Raw genomic sequence first — 14,074 nt, 5'->3', positions numbered from 1 at the left:
AGAAAAACATGTTTTGAGAACAATTTATTGCACTCTTTCATTATAAAAACTAAATAAATCATTTAATACTGAAAGACATGTTATTTTTGTACTCAAACTATTCTGATATGCTTGGTACCTACATGCAAGATGAGCACTATTATTTCATGTGCTCAAATGCTAAGCGATATTGTTACAAAAATACTGCAATGATTGCTGATAATAGTCCAACGTAAAATTTGGCACATTCAGGTGGAATAACACACCTGAAAAAAGTCACTCAAATTAACAGTAAATTATTTGATTACGAAAGATAATAATAAATAAACTGTACATATGTCAAATAAGCAAAAAATTTGCAGTTTGGGGATGAAAAATGAATATCTAAAAAAATTCAATTCAGTAAATACAACAAAAGCCCCGACGGGATTCGAACTTGGGATGTGTGACTCGCAAACATGACAATGTATCCACCCTGTTACGGAGTAAGTAACATATTGTCATCAATAAAATTTGTTAAATAAAACAAATAGTCGTTTGATCAGAGGCAAGCCATTTTGTGATGATGTGTTATTCCACCTTAAAGCACTTCACTTTTATAGTCGGAGATTAACATGTTCATGCATATCCAATCTTGAGGTCCATGTACAAGATCTGTTGAATAACTTAAATGATTTTTGAAGACTTTACTATCATCAATCCTGGTCAAAGAGCAGCACTGTTTTTAGCTATAGAGTTTAAGCTGTTAACCAAATTCTATTTTCAAGTACATATCATTTATGGAAGTTGGAACCAAAAAAAAAAAAAGATAAATTGCTGCACATCAGGAAACAGTTTATACATGCACACCAGTCTTTAAATCCTGTGTAAATGTTATGTTCACATTCATTTAGATGTAGATATATACATAAACATGACTTGACAGGGATATTGCACAGATCAAACTCCATCCAAAACACACCAGAGACTAGGTGACACTGTTCCACCTCACTAATTGCTGGTATTAAGGTTAAACCAGTACTAATAAGTTCAACATCACCAAGTTCTGGTAAGGTGGACTGGTCGCTACGGAACATAAAGTTCTGATCAGGTTGACTGTTCTAAGGTACATCACCAATCGCTGCAAAGTTTCTCATCACTGAGTACTGATCAGTTTGACTATGGTATCAATGATTTTACTTCCCTTGGGACATGTACACAAATCCATGTGTGGATTCTGGATTTTATCCGTCAGCAGTTGGTCCAGTTCTAGCCGAAGCTCACGCACCAACTCCGCAACCTACAGGTAATACATATTAGGTACATGTATTTGATAGCCTTCTGACATTTGATGTTAAAAATCGAACAAAAGCTGTGTTATTCATGGACAACAGAAGTCAAATATGTTGTTGGGCAAGTTATTAGAAATGAAATAAAAAACCGGCATTTATTTACAGGTAGTTGAAGAAATACAACAACAAAAGTATACCTTGGTTGAATCAGCCAGGAATCTGATCCACCCATCGTCTATTGTCAGGACAAAGTTTCCCTTTTCTAGATCAACAGAAATACTTCCTCCCCCAAACAGTAGTAGCGGGTACATGTTGACCATGGTGCAGTCTCGTATGTACACCTAAACAGTAACAAAAACAACACTCATAACGGTGGACCAACATTGTTCAATTATCACACAACTCTTTGTGGAATATTTATTTTGACTATCAATTTTATATATAAGTAAAGGTACATAAACAGAATACAGTTTTCCTTCAGTAAACTGTAAAAATAATCTAGAAGATTTGCTGTCTTTAATAAAGGGAACCAATTTTTTACTTGGTGAAAAAAAACAATGAAATTTATTTCAAAATAGGAGATTCAATGGTCTCGATGCTTGATTAATCTAGACGATGGGTACATATACATGACAATTGTATGAAGTTTCAGCTTCAGCATGAATTGTTTACACATAAATTAATTTCCAATAACTAGTGATGTTACACCAGTGACAGCATACCTTGGTGGTTTTGATCTTTTCATGGTACACTAGGTAGGGACTATCATAATGGTTGACTTGGAAGTTTACAGAGGACGGATGAATATAAACCTTCAACATCAGTAAAAAAAAAATTAATTTGAAATGATGAAAAAAAAATGATAAAACACCATGTTTGTTATTTTCATTTTAACAAATGTAGAGTTGATGCAAAATATGATCTTGAAAATTTTACATACATAGCCATCAGATTTCATTCTGAATTTTAACTCATCAGGTTTTGGAGCCTTGTAAACAGCACCTAGAAAGAAAATAAAAAGTCACACAATATTTTAGTTGACAGTGCCAAGATCTATATAACAATGTACATGTATATGTATATGCTTTCATTAGAAAATCATGTAACTGCAATATTTTTTTCATGGTAAAAATACATTAGAGAAACAAAATTTCTTTGCAGAAGTGTGTGTGTACATGTATATGACTTTACCTGTGCTACCCTGACTGAATTTGGTTGACGGTTTCATGACTTGCACAACATTCGGATACAATGCTCCAACCAAAATGGCTGATACCAGCTTCCAATTAGTGGAATTGATATTTGCCTAAAAGAAAAATATATGTTCTTCCATAAAAAAATATGTACATTTATGGTAATACAATGTAGTATTATAATTTTACTTATTTGACATTTCAAATGGTAAGACTGCAACCATTTGCAATTGTACTACCTGTACTATTTTAGACATTACGTATTAACAGTTAAATGTTCCATCCTTCAATTAATCTGCCTCACTCTCACTTTTCAATGCATATAGCAATGACCGGTACGTGTAAAAACTTAAATCTGAAAAAACTACTAAATCAATGTTAATCTGATTTTTTATATATATGTTTGCCCATGGTGATTATCCACTTTTTCCATCAAACTCCAGAGAGGAGCAGATCACCATTGGCTAGAAAAGATGGTATGGATAAGGCTTGTATATAGTTGTAGGTTGTGTGTTTGATTGCATGGCTTTGGTACATGTGTACTACCTCAATCCCCGTGACATCCACCACTCCATCGGATCCACCCCTGGCTGCTCTCTCCACGTCGCGGACCACGATCCCCTCCTTCACAAACCCGATGTCTGACAGTAGCTCCACAAACTGCTGCTTCATGCTGGCCAACATCTTTGGAAAAAAAGAACCACTGAGTGATAAATGAATAACTATATAGCAAAATTAACAAGAGTCTTGAGAGGTATATGAATCTGAACTGTTTAAATATCTTATATGATGAGCCAAGCCTCACCTGTAGGGATTTAGATGACAAGAAATTCTGGAAACAGAATTTGTAGCCTTCGTTGTGTGACCTCATTCTAGCCTCAATCCACCCCTGTACACAAAACAGCAGCCCCATTGATTAGTACAGTACACAAGTGGGAGTTTTTGGTTTGTATTTATGAATGCCTAATGAACATTGAAGCTTGGATTGGCTGATAACTGTTTTATTAATGAATTATTTCTCCTAATACAATTATTATACCTTGTAAGCATTGAGCATTGTTAAATGGTCCGAATTTCCCACAGCAAATTCCAACTTCTTCTTGTCTGCTTCATCTCGTTTATCAAATGGAGAAACCTAAAAATACAGTCCATCTGTAGTAAATTGATATACTTAAAGTGAACACACTTATGATAAAATTAATGCTTATACATGTAATATAATGAAGTGATTTGAATTTCCAATGGGTTTAAAATATATTCCGAAGCTGACGGACGTAACAAAATTACATGTACGTTTATAACAAACAAAATTGTCCATCCACTTCATTATAAGAGTGTTTTACTAAAATCTCTTGAAAAATATATACATAATTAACGGAAAACGAAAGAAGGAATGTACGTACAAACGGTGACTTGTAACTTAGAGTGGCTGCTATAGTGAGTGCTGGATCCAGACATCTAAATATCGCCCCAAACAACATCAGTTTTCCAATTCTGTGTAAAGCAATCATACATGAAATACTGTGAACCAACCTTTTATGATGTGCAAGAAAATTTTGCGTGGTTCATGTTAACATTATCATTAAGAATATTTCTTGCATCAAAGCACTGAGTATTTCAATGTCGCTTGTAAATGTTCACATCACAAAAAGTTGTCTGTTGTAAATAAAATTGAAAAATTTATGACTTATGAGTGACAGGAAGTCTGACATCCTCCTTACCTGACATCTACTGGCAAAGAACCTAAATGGTATCCCAAGGGAGTTAACTCCTGATTAAATGAAAACAAAACAGGCATTAAAATTTCACAAGACACTTAAAACAAATCTCTATTTTAACATTATAAATTTCACTCCTGTTATCTACTTCAAAAAATCATCTAAAGCTTGTTTTTGTCTATTAATTAATGGTTGGGATAAATAAATGACATCATATGAAACAATCAGCAAATGTCTCAAACAGAAACAATATCTGGTCAGTCCAGTAATATCATATTTTACAAAGGGCAATCTCCATGGAAAATTTTAAACTGTTTAAAATTCACAAAGATGAGTAAAATAAAACCCAATCTCTTACATCATTTTCATCCAGAGCCCCCAGATCCTGTAACCGTTTGAGGGCAGCCAGGGTCGATTCCTCCGCAGGGGGCTCAGGTAACTGTTCCAGCACCTCCTACAATACAGATTACTTTTTAGAGTTTCAAGAATTTCCTGGCACCATCAGCAATAAAAATAAGGAATGTTCTAACAACCAATCCATATAACGTGATGTTTTGTTGTAGGGCGGGCACGTGAGTCACGCGACCATATCAGCGAATTAAATTATGTTAAACTAATAAATATTTATGTGAGGTATAATGATATATACTACACATACTTGTAAATGCACACACTTACATGTACGAGTATGTGATGCAAGTATATACATGTACTGTAATACCTGAACATGAACTTTTTTAAAAATGTCCAGCATCTTAATCCTCAAGCTGATCTGCTCCAATGGGGCTCTCTGAATTTCTGTCAACAGAAAGAAAAAAACCCTGAGAATCAAACAATGTTTTGCATCTATCTATCACATTTTGCATCAAAATACAAACATCTGGAATTTAGCACATGTAGTAACTTGCTACATAAAAAGTTTTACACCCATAATATCACATACATGTATCAATAGTATCATAGGCCTATGCTGTAAATCCAATGTAAAAACAATGACATGATATTGGCTGAATCTAGATATTAACTTGATTGTCATATAAAAAAGTTTTTAACCAATTAGATCAAATACCAGTAATATCTTATGCCTACAGTAAGATGAAAACTCAATGTGAAGACAATGACCTGGTATGGGTTGTTCCTGGAGGTGGTAGTCAAAGCGGTGCCTGGTAAACAGATGGAAGCAGACCCCTGAAGCCACCCTCCCTGCTCTCCCCCGCCTCTGTAGGGCATTGGCTCTGGAGACCCACACTGTGTCCAAACTCTCCATTCCCTTACAAGAGTCATACCTGAAATGATGAAATTCAAATTTATTTAATAATATGCATTGTTCACACATGCACATGTACTGATAAACTATATTTACACATGTTTTCAGAATTTCCTGAACATGTAAATTATTTATGATACATGCATGTACATTGAAAAAGTAATGATTGATTTTCTTGCAAAAATTATTCAATAATATTGCACTTAGAAATAACCTCTTCTCCGTCTTACATGAATATGTCCTGGTTTAATATATTTATATGTGTTTTAAGAATTTACTGTACATATGCATGATTTACAATATATGTACATTAAAAAGTAATGATTGATTTTCTAGCATAAATTAAACAATAATGTTGCACTTAGAAATAACCTCTTCTCCTTCATTTTCCCAGCATCAATTACGAAAGTGATGTCATCTATGGTGATGGATGTTTCTGCTATATTGGTTGCTATGACAATTTTTGTTACTCCTTCTGGAGGTTTTCTGAAATTCATAACCATGTTTGTTTACTAAAAAGGAAGTACATTTACCAATATACATGTACATTTTACATGCATTGGAGAATTAAAAGAAAAAATTAAAGTATACTGTAAATTCCTAATTTTAAGCGAGTACTTAATTCCGCAATTCCACTGTTTTGTATCAAATCTCAAGAATATAAAATCACGAGCACCAATTTTTTGCTATACATGTAATTCCTATAGTTTAAAACTGTCTGAAAAATGAAAGCGAGTTTTTAAAATCTGCGAGGGTTGATTTCTTGTGATTGTGCATAGATATTAATTCCTCGTGTTTAATTAGGAATCCAAAGTAACAATACAAGTACTCACAGAAAAACAGCATGCTGATCTTCACTGGATAGTGTGGAGTGCAAGGGGATGATTTTAAACCTGATAAAATAATGAGAAAACAAGCCTACTGAGTAGATGCATTTTACAGTATCTATTTCCATTTATTAGCATTCTGGCTTGTATTGTAATCATGATTGTGATGCATTTATTCTGCGGCCTATTGTCATACATGATATAAAGAAAACTCTGCTGGTTAATACTTCAGAGTTTTTAATCTATAGTCTTTTTGCTCTGTCAGTTTTCTGACCATCAATTCAAAACAAGCTTACAACCAGTAAGTCTTCTAACTTTGCATATACAGTACCCACATGTACCTGCATGTATTTTTAAATCTGGCATTGAAGGTCATGACCTTAAGACATTCTAAAATGTTGAAAGTCAAGGTTAATTGTAATTTGAAAAATTTACACTTTCATACATTGGAAACCAAAACTTGATAACCCAAAACAAAATTGTGAATTGGGTTCTTGACTTTATGAATTACTGACCTTCCTCCGCTCCTGGCACCAAACACTTTGTGAGAGGTCAATGCCTCATACAGCTGTTGTATCTCGGCAAACCCTGGCAGGAACACCAGGACGGCTCCCAGAGGAAACTACAGCAGTAAAACAAAAACACACCAGCATATAAAGTGTCAGTCAAATATATACCTCAAGTCTTCATTATATGTACTGCATATTTAAATTTAAAAAAAGAAATTTCCGGTCAATAAATAAAGTACCATAAATGTACATAATGTAAAAATATTGCTCTTATAAGCTTCATACTACTGATTCCTAATTAAACGCAAGGAATTAATATCTGCGTAAAATCGCGAGAAGCACCCTTCGCAAATTTTAAAATCTTGCCATTATTCTTTGAGAGTTGAGAAATATGAGAAATAAGGATAAAAGTTTGCTTTCGCGTTTTTATATTCTCGTGGTTTAACTTACAAAACAGCTGGATAGCGGAATTAAGAACTCGCGTAATATAAGGAATTTATAGTAACTGTAAGTTTAGGTCTCTAGTAAAAGAAATCCAAAACAAAGTCAAAAGGTTTAATTCAAATTTTGCAAAATGACATTTTTCATCCTACTGTTATAATCATGCACACTTTAATCAAATCTGAATGAAATTTTTGTTATAAATCTGACCTGATGTTCTCCGTCAACAATCCATTCCAGAAGTTCTAGAATCAGATCGTAGTTAATCTTGTCTAGGTCCATCATTGACAGGGCTTTACATGTCGACTTCTTGTACTCTGCAACATGACAATAATTATGTACAGTTGAACTTCGATATCTCGAACACTGATATCTCGAATACAATGAATATGTCGAAGTGATTTGTAAGTCCTAACTACCGGTACATATTTTTTAAGTATTCTACTCGAATACTTGGATATCTCAAAGTTTTAAAACAGTCCCATCTAGTTCGAGATAACGAAGTTTGACTGTATTTGGTTCATGAATGGGACTGCTAATTTCATATAAATTCCCTTCATTGGACTTTTCAGTTCTAATCTTCATGCATTACACATTATTAACACTACTGTAGACAAAAAACTGGGATTTTTGATGATTGTATGATTGATTTCCATGAGATTTGTGTTCAACTTATCCCCAGACTGAGTCATCAGATTTCTGTACTTTTTTCTCTATGAAATAAATGAAATATTTGCTGGTACTTGTTCATGGAAATTAATTGTAGAGAATCAATTCTCAACCACTCACTTGTAAATAGGAAACAGGGCATATAATAATACATACGTTAACTAGGTTTAGCTTGTATATCATACATGTACACACATATGTTTATAAATCAAATGATCAAAGATTATAAATACAATGTTCACCTTCAGTAAGAACTACAATATATTGGGTTTTCTTTTGCCGATAAAATTTTCATCAATCTTTAACTAATGATTATCTTGTAACCCTTACTTTTTATTTAGACATAATTGACCTTCTAGCATTCATGTAAACTTGTTTAAGTCCATATTGTGTATATATCTAGTCATCAATCTAACCTGAGTATCTGTACATGAGCTGTTTGACGGTCAGGTTCTCGTCTTTCATCCTCTCCCCCGGGGGTTTCCCGGGGTCAGAGTTGTAGTCCTCCTCGTACGTCTGCCAGGACTGTCCCTGTCGTACAGCGTTCATTTGCTTCAGGGGTCGCGCGTACGGCGATTTCTCCTCCATCACAAAACGTGTGAACTGTACAGCATCCTCCAGGAAGAAAGACTGGACAGGAAATGTTTTACCTGAATTAGAATTACATGCACTGATATCAAGAAGAGTTTTGTTTCTAATTACATATACTGTTAATGTACCATATTTAGTAATTACATTATTTGGCAGAAAATGTCCTATCCTCAAAATTTTATGCATGGCATTTTGCAATGTATTTCATTTAGCGAAAGCCACTTTTCCACCAAAAATGCAAAATAGAACAGAAGGCCAAATACAATATGTTTACAGAGAGATAGTGATGTACAGGTTTCAATTCCAAAATGAATGCTGTGGAATTTTTTTCATGTACAAACGATAATTGATTACTAGGAAAGAAGACTGTATTTTTTACAACTTGCAATGTTAGTTTCCAAATCTTTATCTGTCAAGTTCTAAAGGAGGCAGTATTTGTCAGCTCTGTAATTTTTCCAAAAATTATAGCAAATAAAAAATGACTTCTGTAATATTAACAGCTGACATAGAGGGTGTGAGAAGATGTGTACCAGGAATATCAATGACGGGGCAGCCATTGAAGTATTGGGAGAACAGCTCGGCATTGAGGGTAGCACTCATCAGGATGACCTTCAGATCCGGTCGGTTGGGCAGCATGTCTCTCAGATACATCATCAGGAAGTCACTGCAGACAGGAAACATTAACTTGTTAAAATGTAATGGATTTTATGAAGTGACATTGATCTGTTATCATGCACATAAACTCCTGACAATTCATTAAATTCCGCCCTGCACTATGGAGTTTTTTATATTTGTGGGAACCAATTTAAGTGGGTTTTCTTTTAAATAGATAATATTTTACCACTCTATACAATAACATTATTATTCAGTACATCTTAAATTCAAAATCTTGTAGGCAGGCATTGAACCATACATTGAAGAGTACAGAGTTACCGAAAAGACACCAATTTCTGATCCCTACAAAATCTGATAAATTGTACAATATCAGTTGAAATATTTTCCACTCAAAATGTACAAGTAACTGGTATATTTTCATTTATTATACTTTCATGTTAAATACTGAAATCTGATTGGTTTAGACGCAGTTGGTAATCCGTTCTATTACCCTCAGCCTTAGCAACACACTTGACAACGGGTAACACAACGAATTGTTACATGCGCGTACATTATATGTGTACGGTTCGCCGTAGAATTCACTTCACTTTTATATAAAAGCAGTAAAATTTTCTTTCAAATTAAGACATTCAGTATAATAAAATAATTAGTGCCTGTTTGAGAGGGTAACTGTTGAAATTGACACCCCTTGAAAACCATTGTCAACCTCCGCTTCGCGTCGGTTGACAATGGTTGTCTCAGGGCGTCAATTTCAACAGTTACCCTCCCAAACAGGCACTATTTATATAATGTGCAGTTAATAAAATATTGTTGTTTAATATGCAAAAGTATACCTTTCCTCTGATCTCTCGTGGACCTCATCAATGATGATATGGGACACTCCCTCGAGATCCGGGTCTCCCTCCAGTCTCCGCAGGACGATTCCCGTGGTACAGAACAACAGCCTCGTCAGAGAGGACTAGAACAGAGGAACACAAATACACCATACAAAATAAATTTACCGGTATGAAACACTTCATCCATCAAAAACAAGCACAATCTGTGATGTTGTAAGAAAGGAAACATACTACCATACAGTGCAAAGGTCTGTAGTTTCTCTGGTACAGTGACCTTATCTAGTCCTGGAAGAAGCTAATAGATGTACATAGCGGTATATTTTTTACTTTTCTTATAAAGAACCAGTAATGTTTCATTTAGGACTTTTACCATTTGAGGAGTTCTTGCTAGACATTACATTAAATCTGTTTCTGGACAAAAAAATTAATCAAAATCCAATGATTGACCAATTAGGGGCCAGTAAGGGGCAACAGGATAATTGTACAATAATGTAGCAAAGATGGTAAATAAACAACAGTACTTCATCAGTCTACCTTAATCCAATTTAACAAATATTTAATTATGCAAATAAACACATAATAGGTTTGGACATCAGACAGTGCCTATGTAAGTCCTCTCCCAGACCTTATATAGCCAATGAGGAGGGCACTCACTTGTACTTTCTCCAGCCTGATCTGGTAGCCCACTATGCGGCCCAGTCTGTCCACTCTCTCCTCGGCGACCCTCTCGGCCACCGCCATGGCCGAGATCCTGCGTGGCTGGGTACACATGATGTTACACATCTTTAGATCCCTCTTCTTGTTCAAGTACGAGTCGAGGATGAACTGGGGCACTTGTGTTGTCTTTCCACAGCTGAAGAAATTAAATGAAAAAGTAATGAACTTGAAATAAAGTTCAATAAACATGTGCAGTTTTGTTGGTAATCATGTATTGAATTGGATTTGGATAATAACATTTGGAAAAAACCCTCACCCAGTCATTCCACTAATGACCAAAACTTGATGACTTTTCAAAGCTGCCAGGATGTCATCTTGCTTGTTCCAGGCAGGCAAACGTTTCCTTTGTGAAATCATTGAACCAAGAGCCTTTGTTCCCTATTGAAAAAAAGAGGCTTACATATGAAGCAATGCCTATCAAATCCAAGATTCAAGATTCTTTAAAGGCTTTTTCATGGACTGTCATTTAAAACAGTGTGAGTGAAAAGATTTAAAAAAAATTAAATTGTACCAGTTTTCTTTGATAATCATCTTTCAGTCTCCTGTTTTGCTTAAGAATTTCTGCTTGAGATATCTGCTTGTCTTTCTCCACCTCTCTAGAATTTGCTCTTTTCACAGTCACTGGTTTATCTTCCACCTCATCAGTCACACTACTATTATCATCCACATCCTGTCGGAACCTGCCCTCTGCTTCCACCATTTTCACCAATGCTTCAGTCTGTTTTTCACTGTAGTTGTCATCAAAAGATTCCTCATCCAGATTACGAGCAGACTTTGGTGCATTATTTTCTTGTCTCAAGAGAGATCTAACACCTGGAATGACAGGATTTTCAGGTTCTGGAAGACTAAAAGCTAAAGGAGGTTTCTCAATACACTGTGCAAGCATGAAGTCATCTTCCAGCAGGGCTATAAGTGAGAAGGAAGAAGGTGACTGGGCTGAAGCCAGCTCTTGGGCCTCCTTAAGGAGAACCTCTGTTATATTCAAGCAAATCTCACAAGGAAATCCAGGAGCAATTGAAGAGAAACCTATAATAGGTGGTTCATAAGGATATATATTATCGCTCCCAAAACGAAGTTCTAGTTCAAAATTTGCCTTGTCAGTCTTTTCAACAGAGTCACTTTTGCTTCCAGTATTTTCCACCACATGTTTGTATCGACACCTATCGCCAAAATGGCATGCACCTTTCTTGAAAAATTTACAAATTTCTGAATTCTCTCCAAAACTTTTTTCTTCGGATTCTTTCTTAACTTTACCCGAATTCATCACCATGTCCATTAAATTTTTGAGTTCCAGTCGAAACACCCACAGTCTGTCCGGGATTCTTATTTCAAATTCCTCAATATAAATAGACTCCAAGGCCAGGATTTCCTCCTTTCTCTGTTCCTCAATCTCCTCCCATGTGATCCCATTTTTCTGTAGTTTTTCTGCCTTTGTTAGTGTTACTTTGGTATCTGTTTCTTCTTCAATATCTTCATCATCAACATCAGTACCTACGTCTGTAAGCGTTGGCAGATCAAAACACTTACAGTACAGATACTCAAAGGACGACCCGATGTCTCCATCAAGAAGCTGTAAAGCTTCAATACATCTTTGCTTCTCAAACCCATACCTGTTAAATATATACGGAAATGTCAATTTTCCAATTTTATATGACATTTACATGTAAAAGTGATATTATGCCCCATACTCAAAGAACTTGAGATTAATCAGTTTTGACAAGCCAGTTGGTAAAATTTCTTTTTCTTACCTAATCAATTTGTTGACTGCATATCTGTTTACAGTGTCTACAGGAGCTGTAACTTTAGGTTTCTGAGCTGAGTGGTTCTTAGCTGAGAAGTTAATAGCATCCTCCACATAGAGGGTATTGTCAGTCATCCAGTACTGGTCCTCATAGCGGTCATCTAGCTCATCATACTCCTCATCACTGTTAGAACAGTAAGTCATATGTACATATGATCATCAAATATATACAGGCACTAACATTTAGCTTTTAACCACTTTCCTCATTGAGTACCTGTTTATTAAATATTAGTATGCTTTTAAATTCTAATATTAAGCACTTTTTGGCATGGTGGATCTTGTGTGGATAAATGGAACAGAACCAACCAACAGTATTGATCATAGCATTGTTACCTGATCCACTGGAGCTGGCTCAAATCATAAACAGGCACTAACTCAATAAATGTAAAGCATGCTTTACCTGTACACATCAATCTCTTCTCCTCTCAGATCTTTAAGCATGTCTTCAACCATATCTTGGTTTTCTGATGTCATATGTAGTCTCTGCATTGGAACACGGACCTCTTTCTCAAAGCTAGGTGGCGGTGGTGGTGGAGCAGACCTTTTCCTAAAAACGAAGAATAAGTTAGAACCATTTAAACAAGAGCTTGGACTTTGGGTAGTTGAGTCAAATGGCAATGTGACGTAGGCCTGTTTATTTCATTGTAGGCCTCTCGGCCATGGCTCATTGAAACCAACAGGATTTGTCTGGCTTTCGAGTGAAGCCTAGGCAATCGGTGTATATTTCTATTGAAACCAGCTGAGCATCATATTAACTTGTTTTGATGCAAGAAATAGATTGTTACATTGTACTAAAAGTCCAAGGTCTTGTTAAAATTGTTTTATTGTTGTTTTTTTTCTAAAATTGTAAAGCAAAAATTGCCAAATTAATGAATACTGTGAATCAAATTTTACGAAAAATGTTCTTTAGAGACTCATTGTCTCGAATTTTTATCGCCTTGAATCAGTCTTTGCTGAATGGATATAATGACAACTCATGTGTTGATAAGAGATAACGAAAAAATAGTCGTCGCAAACCTCTTTATCACTGTAAATCCAGAAATAATGTCGTCGTTAATAAAAGTTGGTTTACAGTAAACTAGTAAGAATTCAACATTACAACCGACATGCTTTAATTAATAACATGTTGCTCACATGAATAAGTTCTAAGATGAGTTTAAGTCCCGAAATAGAGTCGTCGTGAATAAAAGTAGGTTTACAGTTTACTGTGGTACACTTCCTTTAATACTAGTGAAAAATTTAATATTACAATCGACATGCATTAAATAATAACATGTTGAACACAAAAATAAGTTCTAAGATGAAAAATACCCATATCTGTCATCACGTTCATCTTTTCTCCTGTCTCCATATTGTTGCTTGTCGTCTCGACCATCATCTCGACGACCCCCTCGCCCTCGTGAGCTTTTTGAGGAGCCGCGATTAAATCGCCCACCTCCTCTGTTTGGCCGTCCTCTTTTCTTTCGAGTCACGACTCTATCTTCCATGTTCACGCAGACTAACAAACGAAAAGAAGGTATGTTCGAATACACGTTTTATCCCATTTTGGCCATAAAATTCTAGTCAATGTAACAATTCCTCTTTACAATTTATCTGTAAAATGGTTAACATTAAACACACCAACGATTATGACCACAAGT

General features: G+C 35.3%; 1 protein-coding gene across 1 annotated transcript; it reads right to left on the bottom strand.

Moving 5' to 3' along the window:
* Window positions 1-8: 8 nt before the first annotated feature.
* Window positions 9-14,044, bottom strand: LOC105332424 (putative ATP-dependent RNA helicase DHX57). The gene is made up of 26 exons (XM_034467849.2): window positions 13,746-14,044; window positions 12,835-12,981; window positions 12,382-12,558; window positions 11,145-12,243; window positions 10,890-11,011; window positions 10,571-10,769; window positions 9,914-10,038; window positions 8,996-9,129; window positions 8,291-8,524; window positions 7,416-7,522; window positions 6,771-6,877; window positions 6,262-6,321; window positions 5,801-5,914; window positions 5,284-5,447; window positions 4,883-4,959; window positions 4,520-4,615; window positions 4,165-4,214; window positions 3,847-3,937; window positions 3,483-3,578; window positions 3,249-3,332; window positions 2,990-3,127; window positions 2,442-2,556; window positions 2,191-2,252; window positions 1,973-2,062; window positions 1,448-1,591; window positions 9-1,258 (listed from the first exon to the last, which is right to left on the bottom strand). The coding sequence occupies exons 1-26, from the start codon at window positions 13,919-13,921 to the stop codon at window positions 1,115-1,117; spliced, it is 4,152 nt and encodes a 1,383-aa protein (XP_034323740.2). The 5' UTR covers window positions 13,922-14,044; the 3' UTR covers window positions 9-1,114.
* Between the last annotated feature and the right edge of the window lie 30 nt (window positions 14,045-14,074).

Source organism: Magallana gigas, chromosome 6, assembly GCF_963853765.1.
Source record: "Magallana gigas chromosome 6, xbMagGiga1.1, whole genome shotgun sequence".
Lineage (NCBI taxonomy): Eukaryota > Metazoa > Mollusca > Bivalvia > Ostreida > Ostreidae > Magallana > Magallana gigas.
This window is presented reverse-complemented; position numbering and strand designations above follow the sequence as displayed.

Bases quoted from the DNA above. Each gene is read 5' to 3' on its own strand.
- LOC105332424 (XM_034467849.2), bottom strand. From the start codon at position 13,921: ATGGAAGATAGAGTCGTGACTCGAAAGAAAAGAGGACGGCCAAACAGA. The intron at 4,616-4,882 runs GTATTACAGTAC...TCTGTATTGTAG, and splicing joins TTAAAAAAGTTCATGTTCAG to GAGGTGCTGGAACAGTTACC. The intron at 1,259-1,447 runs GTATACTTTTGT...TATTACCTGTAG, and splicing joins TCCTGGCTGATTCAACCAAG to GTTGCGGAGTTGGTGCGTGA.